This window comes from Microtus oregoni, unplaced genomic scaffold, assembly GCF_018167655.1.
Source record: "Microtus oregoni isolate MIOR12 unplaced genomic scaffold, Mior012 000053F_ref0000044, whole genome shotgun sequence".
NCBI lineage: Eukaryota > Metazoa > Chordata > Mammalia > Rodentia > Cricetidae > Microtus > Microtus oregoni.
Window position 1 is genome coordinate 8,222,030 of NW_024543829.1, and position 12,145 is coordinate 8,234,174.

The 12,145-nt window shown below is 38.2% G+C and overlaps 1 protein-coding gene across 40 annotated transcripts in view; it reads right to left on the reverse strand.

The window, feature by feature from the left end:
* The window catches only part of Rims2 (regulating synaptic membrane exocytosis 2), a 386,828-nt gene that overhangs the window by 91,352 nt on the left and 283,331 nt on the right, over window positions 1-12,145 (reverse strand). For 25 of the 40 annotated variants that reach the window (XM_041637522.1, XM_041637525.1, XM_041637533.1 and 22 more), the window contains one exon: window positions 5,792-5,964. The exons of the other annotated variants lie outside the window; for them this stretch is intronic. In XM_041637522.1, coding sequence (XP_041493456.1) covers window positions 5,792-5,964 — 173 coding nt within the window. The remainder of the gene's footprint in view (window positions 1-5,791; window positions 5,965-12,145) is intronic. 40 annotated transcript variants of the gene reach the window in all.

The following is a 12,145-nucleotide window of genomic DNA, read 5'->3' on the forward strand; positions in this document are numbered from 1 at the left end:
AATCACAGATGACTCTTATACAGAGTCACAGAAAACTGTAGTATACAAAATCAGTAAACAAAAATCATTTGTACTTACACATCCTAGCAATGACTTATACAGCAGCAAAAACAAAATGTGCAGAGTGATTTTTTAAAAAGCATATGATGATTACACTAAAAATAAAAATATATTGCAAGAAAGTAAAGAAAAAATAAATAAAACAACATCTCATGTTTGTGAACTGCAAAACGTAATCATAAAAACAGCAGAAATGCTCCATGCAGGGAGCTGGCTCAGCCTCAGGTGCTTCCTGTGTAAGCCCAGCACCTTGAGTTCAGTCCCTGGGATGCATGGGAGAGAACTCCACAGGTTTCCGCTGACATGTGCCAGCACACATACAACAATAATATTTTAAAAAAATTGTAATATCTTTAAAAATAACTGTGGCAATAACTTTGACAGTGACTGATCCCAACGTCTATCAAAGCTCCATTTGCTTTATTTTCAGACGCTCATGTCAGGATTAGTTAGAAAACACAGCGTCTCCGTCACCTGCGGTATCCTTTTTCAGTACACACACTCCCGAGCCCTACTCTAAATATACGGAATCACAACTGTAGGGGTGGTGCCCAAGTAGTTCTATTTCTTTTTCAGTTAAGGGTTATACATGAGCAGAAGATCGCGTTAGAATAAGATCCTCATATTATTATAGGCAAGCTGTACTTTCATGGAGAAAGGAAAAAATAAAGAGAACAACTACATAGAAGGGGACAGTCCACGGTGTCCTCTGAGATGAGGCAGCATGGAAAAATACTTCCAGAAAACAAACGAAAAATGAACTTGATAAGTCAAGCACTAAACAATGGTGCATACATTCTGATGTCACCTTCCAATCGATAGAAACACATTCGCTGCTCTTGGCGCTCTTGGCTAACCACGGAACCAGCTACCCCTTGAGTTCCTGATCACATCATCAGAATGGAATGATGCCCACGTTCCTGCTGCGGTGTACAGTGTGCATTCAAACCTTGGGAAAGAGGGCACCACTGACAAGATACACATGCCGAGGAGGGCAAGGCAGCTACACAGCACAGGATGAAGCTGAGAACGCACGATTTTAGCGCCCCAATCACAGTTATCTTCACATGAAATCTTGCTCTGGTCCTCTCTCCCGCCCTTTTCTTCCCTCCCCCTTTTCGTCTGAAAAGGGCCAGGCTCTGCAGCAAAGACTGGCATTGCAGGTGCCAGGATTTCAGGCGCTTGCTCTGCTTCTCCATTACAGTGGTAAAGTCTGCCTTCAAGTTCTACCAATGACGTAGACTGCAATGTAAAACTAGCATCTCATCAGCAATACCTGTGTATAAATACTCAAATATCCACTGCTCTCCTGCCTCCATAATTCAATGGTGTAAATCTCTCTGATAAAAACAACTAATCACGAAAACTTGAACCTAGAACTAATGTTTTCTACCAAGAAATTCCTATTAGAAGAGCAATCTTCATTAAAAAGGAAAAGTGTTTTTGTGCAGCATTTATAAATATAGAATTACTAAACCTTTTGAAAATATTTGTCTTTTGGGTTCATTAGTTTTTATTTTTTGAGACAGGATTTCTTTGTGGGTAGCCCTGGCTGTCCTGGAACTTGCTCTGTAGAATAGGCTGGCCTCGAATTCACAGAGATCCACTTGCCTGTGTCTCCCAAGTGTTGGGATTAAAGGCGTGCATCACCACCACCTGGCAAGTTTCTTAATTTTTAATCTTTGTTTCACGTCCCCAGAATAGGACATGGAAGAATGGATACGGTTTAGTTTGGACACAAAGCCATCAATACGGTGATGGGAAAAACCATTCTTCTTGTTTGATTTTCAACTTCCATCCCTTTTCCCGTAGCCCTGGGCTTTCTGACAGGTATATTAACGAGGTTTTTTGTTTTGTTTTTAAGTAAGAAACCATTTTATCCTCCAGTGTAGAAATGTGGAATTTCATTCTGTCTCAGTTATCAGTTCAGTACATGAGACATTTTCTAAACAAATACTGGTTGACTAAATAGTTTCTCTTCATCTCTCAATATCTTATCTAGTCCTAATTATTTCTCTTCCCATATTATGTAACATTATCAGAAAATGAATATAATATATTTGTACCTTCTACATATACCATGTGCAATCACTAAGGTAATGGGAAAACTTTTTGCCAGATCTACATACATTTGTGTAAATATAAACAATCATGAATGCTATCGTTTATCAATCAAAATATAAAAACCTAACATTTAAGGAACCATTTAAAATTTATTTTTGCTATCCATTTTCTTCTTTAACATTTAGCAAATTTACTTTAATGTGACTCACTGCAAATGAACACTACAGTCTTACACTGAAATATGTATCCTACTACAAGGTCTAATCGCTGCAAAGATAATAGCAATCATAACAGCATTTGTTTATTAAAGTCATTATGGTAAGGACTAGAATTAGGATAAATACTCATTAGTGACAATTCTTTTTCTTTGTAAAACCTGAATTCAAAATAAAAGATATGAAACATCCCTGGTTTACGGTAAAATAAAACAGTTTCCGAAAATGTTGTATAAGAATTTAAGTTACATTTAGTTTTAAACAATCCATGATTGTAATATCAAGTATCAAAACACAAAGTTGTTAGTAATAACCATACATATTTTTCCTCAGAATAAAGATAGTTAGGTTGATCCTAAAAAATAAAAGGAAATTTAAGAATTTAAGTTGTCCTAATGAACAGGTAACAGCAACATTTTTTATGAGAAATTGTAGTAGTTACTTCTTGTTATCTTAAGAAATATAAGTTTCCTAGAGACATCAACCTGGCCCTTAAAATTTACAGGTCCACAAGCACCTTGTACTCGGCACCCGCAGTAAGCTGAGTACAAGGTAATTATCTCATTAGCATATACTCATCTCCCTTGCCCTCAGAAAATAAAGGGGTCTTCTTGTCCTGAAGAAACGGTGATAGCAGCATTTAAAAGTGGAGCGCTTCACGCCTTTCATCCCAGCACTCGGAAGTCAGAGGCAGGCGGATCTCAGTGAGCTTGAGGCTAGCCTGGTCTACAAGAGCTACAACAGCTAGGGCTGTTACAGAGAAACCTTGTCTCGAAAAACCAAGAAAAGGTGGGCACTTATGTCATGCACTTCTGAGCTTTGCCCACCATGCCAGGTTTACCAGTAAGAAGCTCTGGCTCTGAGCAAGCCTCAGGGCTCCTGTCTTCTCTGTATAGTGCAGAGACAACACACGAGACTCACTCTTTGCTATGCTCTTGGAAGAAACAGACTCTTTCAGAAAGTGTCCTCTATGAATTAGCTGTGACATGATCATAATTTCCACAAATCAGAAAATGGTTGTTTCAACTATATGACAACTCAATGTAACTATCAAGTTAGATATGTAACAAAACAGACTCGTAATTACTGGCTTACCATCAAATCACACAATGCGCTTTACTAAAGATGTTTTTCTGTTTACTGCATGCTATGAAGACCTGACAGAGTACAGATACATCTTAAAGAAGAAAGGAAATATACACAATGAATGGTATACTAAGTGGGAAAACGCCTATGCCAACCATCCTCTCTTCATTTTGAGAAAAGCACAATAAGAAATGGGGTTTTGATATATTAATTTAAATTTGACATATAAACAGGTTTTGCTTCACAAGTAAAATTTGTGCCATATAAAAATCAAATTCTGCTAAAAAGCTCGATTGCGCTTAAAAATGACATTTCCTGCACTTTTCCCTTCCAAATAGATGTAATTAAAGCAAACACTTCGTCTTGAGACGAAGCCTGCCTGCACTCTGCTGACTCCGCGGTGCACGGCACACGCCAGGACCTCAGAGGCTTCCGTACGCCAGGACCTCAGCGGCTTCCGTACGCCAGGACCTCAGCGGCTTCCCTTATGGGGTAGCAATTGCTCTTATGCCTTCCTGCAATTTCTCCCCAGGCCGCCTTCCTGCTCTCCCAGCCTCTCCAACTAAGTCCACAGGGAGAGGAGCAGATCTAACGCACCTGTCCTCCAGCTCGACCTGGGAGCTACCATTTCTTTCAGAGAATCATGGACCAGGTGGTGTGGTGCATGCCTGGAATCTGAGCATTTAAGAGGCTGAGGCAGGAGGATTATGGGTTTGATACTAGCTTGGGCTAATCATAGCAAGTTCAGGTCCACCTTGGGCTAAGAGTGACGTGCTGTTTCAAACAACAAAACCAGCAAGAAAAACAAATGCCAGAAGATGGAGAACACTGCCCCTGCTGGATAACTGTTCTCAGGCCTCAAACCGCACTGCGCTACCCAGGAAACCAGTAAATCCCAAGGGACACAGAGACTTAATAAGCTTTTTCCAATCTTTAAAGTTTTTTTTTCAACTCAGCAATTACCTTTCGTAAATTATGTCAGAATTTAGGCCCTTTAGAATCTTATTTTAAGGGTATTGCCTTCTTTTCCCCAAACAGTCTCCACTCTTGGTAAAAAGGCTTTGCAAGGTCTACTTTCACTCATCTTTAAAAGAAAGCTAGGAAAACAAACTGTGAATTCACGCTAAGAACACAAATTAAAATCAAACTTAAACTTGTTGGTAAATGGAATCAATCAGACTCTCAGATCTAGAAGATATAAATCAAAGACTTTTGCAAACCAGCCTGACGGTAATTCCAATGTAGCCGTCAGTTGTGGTAGAAGCTAACACACACACAGGCACAGCAAAAGATGAGATAACTTTGAACGTGAACGAAAAGGAAAGAAGCACTGTTACTAACGGGCAGCCCCTACACAACCGAGTTGCTTTACCTGGCGTCGTCCTGGGAGAGGTTCCTTTGCAAGGGCTCTTTACTCCGGTGTCCTCCTGCCCCTGGATCCGGAGCATCTCGGGCTTTCCCCTCATCTCCTGGTTCTCTGCTTCTCTCCTCACTGCCTGTCTCTGTACTCTCCTTCCCTCTCCCAGCTCCATCAATTATTTCCTCCTTTACCGCTGGCTCTTCCTGAACTGTCTCTTCTTGCTTAGCCCCTCCTTTCCCACCCTCTTCTACTCCCTTTGTCCTTTCAATGAAACACAAGTGGAAGGCATGCAAAGAAACACAAAGAGAAAAAAGAAAAGTCAAGAAAAACAAATGCAAGTGAAATGAAACAGAGACAATGAAGACACTAAAAACTTAGGTGAAACGTAAATCGTTTAAATGTTGAGTGCATTTTCTCACTGCATATCAAAGATAGTAAGCAATGGCTAAGCAGGCTAGCTCTAAAATTGCATCCTAAGTTACAAAAACCATGGGAATCAGGTTGGGTCTGCAGTCTCTCCAGCAGAGAGAGCTCCAATATCCACGAAGCAACAAGACAAGAAAGAACGGAAAGATATACTAAATTTTCTTGAGGCAGTGAAGAAGGCTTCCATGTATTTTGATATTTTCAAGGGGGTAGGAAAGCCTCTTATTAAAAAGTAATAGTTCTTTTAAATCAATAAAATACATTCAACCATAAAAAACACCCCAGAAAAAATTGTTTTCCATAATCATCATAATGTTAAATTCACACCTTCAGTTAACCTTTATTTTAATTTAATAATGATCTAACAATTGCAGTCTAATTTTTAAGTTACACGCATAGAGATAATTCAAGCAATTTAGTATAAAAGAACTGTCATCAGTTCCATAAAAACTGACCAAGATAAAAAAATAACACATACAGAATATCCTATAGCTTTTACAGATTATACCAATATTCTATATTTATCCAAAGAAAGAGGACCCTCTGATACACATGAGCAGTTACACCCAAGTGCCCTTACCTGATTCTTCTGTCTCCTCTCGGCCGCTCTGATTGGACGGACATGTAGCTTGTGCTGCTGAAACGAGAAGCACTACTAGTCCTGGATACCGCAGATACATCACTTACATCACTGTCGGAGGATTTAGTGGAAACAGTATCTGCCCCTCTATGTGGATCCCATCCTGATCGATACTGTTGACACAGATTGACAAACACGCACAAGCTGTCAGTATTACCACACAAGGCAATTGTTAGCTTGCTCCTATTTCAGCTCTTAATTGTCCACGAAGGCACTGCAATACCCCACTCAGTTGCATTTAAAACAAAAGTGAACGGTAATTGTCCTAAAACAAGAATTAAATTTATATGAAACCTTTGTTTTTAGCAAAGTAATTGCAGCATTTCCACCACACCCAATGAGGGCCATTAAAAGTTTCAGAACAGCAATGGCCTCAGGGAAGAACATTTAGCTAAAATCTGGGAAATAAACATTTTGCTTAACAGTAGGGAGCGCGACTCTTAAATTTCTGATTAAAATTTGAAAGAAAAAAGATCTGGTCAAGTTGTCTCTGTAGCTATAAAGACCAAATCAACTTTATCTTTAATCCACTGCGCTTCACTGAAAACCTGGAGATAACACAAAATCTAATTAATGAAAACTAGCGATTTTAGAAAAGCCAAGAGAAAAGAGAAGTTTAATTTCTGAGCAGTTGTAGGAATTTGGACGAACCCTAGAAATATTAGAAAAGGTTGTTATTATTTACCAACAGCTCAATCTTCCTGGAATGGAAATAATTAGATAGTTAAGTAGCAAAGTCAGGGTTCAGGGGATTCTAAGGAGCTCAAATATTCTGGTAAATTGAAAACCAACATAAATATTTCATGTTAATGACCTATTCTCATAAAATACATTTAATGTTAAAACTAATGGATACAATTTAATTTTATTACAGCAAAAGATCAGTTGCCAAGAGTCCTCAAGCTGAAATTTAAAGGAAGAAAAGAAGAAAGAAAGAGAAAAAAAAGAAAAGATGTGGACCTTGGCGCCTGGAATCTTGGCGCAAAGGAGACTCGCTAGCTGAGCAGAATTGGGCAGATTCCTTAATCTTTAATATTCTTATCATTAAATGACAAGAATAATCATATCCTCCTTGCACGATTGTTTTGAAAATTAGAACAATATGTGTTCTGTTATATTGCACCTCGTATCAGGTAAATTAGTGACATATTCTGACTGTGTTATCACCAGCTGGAGTCTTCCTCTGAAATCCACCCAGCGCGGCTGCTGCTGTCCATGGTGCTGCATAGGAGAGCACCTGCTAGTCTTATTTTTAAGAATCATTGTTAGTCTAGTTCTGGAGAACATTCTAAACATAGGTACAGGCGAGTTTTACAAAGTTTTTGAAAAATATGTAAAAAGGTCATAAATAGTGGCTCAGCATAAATATTTCACAGATACAAACATTTTGGCCAATACCACTTGAATGGCAAGTGGCTATAGCTTAAACACTTATAACCAAATGACTTGCTCTGTTTCTTCTGGATCTCACAGTTTTTATTAAAAACCGACTCTTCAAATAAAGGGACTGTTTCTAAGATGCTATAAAACATTAATAATCAAATTTATTTATCTAGAAATTCGTAATTAAATGAGTTAGCAACCGATTTTTTTGGTTCACCTTATTTTTCAACTTTAATTATCAAAAAAAACCCCAATTACATTATTCAAAACACTGCTGCCCCTTTTACCCAGGAAATGTTTATACAAAGAGAATGATACTGTTTATTAGCTAGAATAACATTGTTTATTTTTAGTTCACTTATTTGGTACAAATTTAGCTCGTAATATTCTTTTTTAAATAAATCTATTTAAAAGTACCAATTTACTTAACTTACTATTATTACTGTATTATTTCAGTAGGTACATTCAAGATTTTCTGTTATGCATCTACCTGTACATCTAAATAATATATGTGTGAACAACTGTAATAGATTATATTTATATTTTCCACTAAATTTAAGGTAAATTGACCTGAAGTTGAGACATATATGCAAATCTTCAATTTTATTCATGTATTTTTTTAAAATTTCAATTACAAAAAATGTTTTAATTGTTCAAAGATATTGAACTGTACCTGGGGGGAATCTTTATTTTTCTCATTTCTATAATTTATAAATAAAGAGAGGCTAGCTGCTACCATTTATTCTGTGTGTGTAATTATATCATAATTAGAAAAGCAGTCTAGCATTATATTTCTTACTTGCCTTTGCTCAGGAGACCATTAGATCTGAATTCAAATGAAAAACAAAAAGCTCTAATTGTAGCAGGAAGCAGAGACAATAACAGTCATTAAGCGCCAGGTTTCTTAGTGAGACTGAAGTCCAGCCGTATCAATTAGTGTGTTTATGCTCTTGGACCAAGTGCTTTTATGAGTGTCTCGGTTATCAGTGTTAAAACAGTGCCTTTCTGTCAGGCTTGCAGCACGGATTAACAGAGCAGTGCCCGTGGCTAGTGCAGTATTTAAACATTATAACAGTTTAAACGCAAATGAGACTTTGTTTCTAAACTTTACATTTGAACGCAAACTGCTGAAGGCCTGGGAAATACTTTCCTCGATTTGTGTTTCTCTTAGCAGATAAAGCAGGTGACTGCTGAAAATTCAAGGCCAGCTTGGGCTTCAAAGAAAGACTGCCTAACAAAATTACAAAGAACACTCAGCAGTCTCCTAGAAAATGGCTGACAGTGAAGAGCAGTGCCTAAGGCATAGGGCAATTAAAAGAGAAAGAATTAAATGATATCGCTTGTATCAAGAACAGCAAATAGCTAAAAGTTGTAGCTTGAAGGTAGAATTGGTATATTACTCAAGACTGTACCATTCTGCTGACTTCTAAGCAACTAAGCATGTTGAAGACACAGGGATGTCCGTGTATACAACCATAAAGAGACACGTATAAACAGAATGAAAAACTTAAAAAGTCGGAACAAGAAAATCATTTAAAATTACATTATTTGTGTGTGTGTGTGTGTGTGTGTGTGTGTGTATGTGTGTGTGTATCTGTGTGCAAGTATGTGCATGCATTTCACAGTACAGAAAGCAGGGATAGAAGTCATCAGCAGTCTTTCCTAGCTATGATTCCTATGAACTACGATAACCATCTACTGAACAAGATATGACCTCTGATGCTACCATGGAAGGACAGTGACGAACTCAACCTATTGTCTTCTGACTGGATTTGAGGTCACTATACAAGAGGGAAGGCATGCCTGGCACCACAGGTCTAGGCAAGAGCTGGTTGGCTGTGGAAATCGTGGGCCCTGGCTGGGAACCTACTCTTTTTGCTAAATGAAGATATTGTCAAGAAGCCTTCCAAACACTCATTTCTATCTAGAGATCTGGGCTTCTCTCAGCCTCGCAATGGGCAGATGTTAATGCAGAGACTCCTAACTGGTAAAGGTGCTTAGAATAAGTGTCAGTGAAGCCTAAACCCTAAGAGGGTTATTTATTTATACCACCTCTTAAAGGCTTATGAAAGATGGGATGGAAATATAAGAGACAGAGGAAAGGAAGATGTGCGCCAGAAAGATGTCTCCTGGACATGATATTCCACTTCATTCATTCATAAAGTTGCACCAGACCTATACAACACTAAGAACTTCAAAGTCTATCTCGTCAGGCATGCTGAGTGAACCCCATGAGGCCCCACTCATTCATGGGGACTCTTGCAGTTAATGGCCGCTGAAAGGACGGTGGAATTCTCTGCAGTACAGCAACCCTGACAAGTTGCTCATACTCCAGTGAATAACATTCTGGTGACACTCATGCCTGCACTGTCCACGAAAGGAAGAACATGGGAGTAAGTGGGGAGGGGACTGGAAAGAAGGATTTCAGTTGGAAATGGAGTGTTGGAAGAAGAAAATGGCTAATGTTCATTCTGTATTAGAGAAGGCAATAGAGGTTGATAATGGCTGAAATTCATTGTATACATGTATGAAGCTACCAAGAATAAAACAATGAAAAATAAAAAGTTATTCAACATAAAAAAGATGTAGTCTAAATATAGTTAGAATAAAACATAATCATATATATAATTCAATCTCTCCCATAAAATTATGACCTGATACTATAATTTATGTTAAAAATGTTTAATGTATTTTTATTCAGAGGATAAGAAAAATTATAAACTTTAACAGTGATACAAAATCAGTTCAATTATTATTATGCCCAGAAAATGAGCTATGAATATGAATAATACGTTTACCCAGAAAATAGTTGCTGTTGTCTTTGCATTATATATCAAATATATCAGGACACAGCTGTCAGACTAACAAGGAATGTTCATTATTCTATTTAGTGGAGCAAAATCATAAGGTTCATAATCTTAGCTGAAAACTACCCTGCTTGGAGATCACTAAACTCTTGGGTAAGGTTTTCCCGGCAATATTTTGATATTTCATATGCTAATATCAAGCAGAGCACAAACTACAGAAACTTACAGGAAATTATCATTCTTCAGGATGTTCCAGACTCTCAGGAGTTCCTAAGTGGCCTGGAAAAGCTAATGTTGTTCCTATGTATCTAAAATTAGTGGGACCTCAGTTGCCTGGAAAAGCTAATGTTCTTCCCATGTGTCTAAAATTAGTGGAAAGTAACAGTGTATCTGCAAAGCTCTATTGAAAAGCCAGAAATCATTAAAATATTAGGAAATAGTTGATAAAAATTGAATTTTTAAAATAAAAGTTCCACACTCTTGTCCTCATCTGAAGGCTTGGGCAGTTCCCCAGACTATTATTGCTGCCCCCCACCCCCCATAGTGTTGCATCAACTTTGACTACTTCAATTTTCGTACATGAACTGGTTGGCTTCAATTTAACAAGTCTTACTAAACCCTGTAATCTGTAGCACAAAATGCAAGTCTATGGAATTATTACAATTGCCAGGCAGAAAACAATATCATCATTATTAACAACAAAGTAAGTTTATGTATCAATCAAGTAGTATTTGGAAGAATTGCTAAATCACATTTAGGGTGTGTGGTGGTTGGAATGAGAATGACTGACACGGCCAGTATGTTTGAATACTTGGTCCCTACTTGGTGGAACTGTTTAGAAAGGGTTAGGGGGTGTAGGCTTGTTGGGGCATGGCCTTGAGGTTTCAAAAGTCCAGGCCATTACTAGTTAGCGTTCTCTGCTTCATGCTTGTGGGTCAAGCTGTAAGCCCTCAGTTACTACTCAAGTACCATGCCTGCCTGCCTGTTGCCTGGTTCCCGCTGTTATGATCATAGACTCACACTCTGAACTGTAACTAAAGTCTTTCTTCAATAAATTGCCTTGATTATGGTATGATGCGGGATTCTCCTCTGTATGCTATGAAAATGTTTTATTATCATTGGTTAATAAAGAAGCTGTTTTGGCCTATATCAGGGCAGAATATAGCCAGGCAGAAAGAGATATATAAAGAGAGTAGGCAGAGTCAGAGAGACTCCATGTAGCTGCCAAAGGAGAGAGATACTGGACTCTTATCAGTAAGCCACAGCCTCATGCCGATATACAGATTAATAGAAATGGGTTAATTTAAGATGTAAGGGTTAGTTAACAAGAAGACTGAGCTAAAAGGCTAAGCAGTGTTGTAATTAATACAGTTTCTGTGTAATTACTTGGATCTGGGAGGCCGGACTACTTGAATCTGCTGTCTCTGGTTACAATGGTGCATTATCATAAAAAGAGAAAAGTAACTAAGACATGAAGAAAAAATAATGAGTAGACCTATAGTGATATTATATTTGTGTTTCAATAAATAAAGCTTGTCTGAAGATCAGAGTGCAAAGCTAGCTACACTAGTCAGTCATAGAGGCCAGTGGTGGTGGGGCACACCTTTAATCCCAGTACTAGAGAGGAATAGAAGGGATAAGATAGAAACTCACTCTCTTTTCAGTCTGAAGATTTCATAGAGGTAAGAGCTCTCTAGTGGTTGGCTGCTTTGCTTCTCTGTTCTTTCATCTTGAACCCCAATATCTGTCTCTGGGTTTTCATTATTTGCACTACATAGCCCTAAAGGTTAGGCAAACAATTAGGACTAACAACATTTGGAAGTGAGGGAGGGGAATGCCTGGTCAAGACTTCTGGTCAGCTTGGGTGCAGGGCAGAGAACAGGGACAAAGGCTCTACTACAATTAGTGAATGGTGGGAGTAGGGGTTGGGATCATGTTTGCCATGATGCCTTTATATTATATCATAATTCAGAAAGAGTATCTGTTGTCCCTTCAGAACTACATAATAATAGTTAATCTCTCACGTGAGCCAGCTTTTTTCTCCTGTGAAGTACTTAAAGCTCTTACAATGACGAATTTCAACATTCCATTGCACACTAAATAG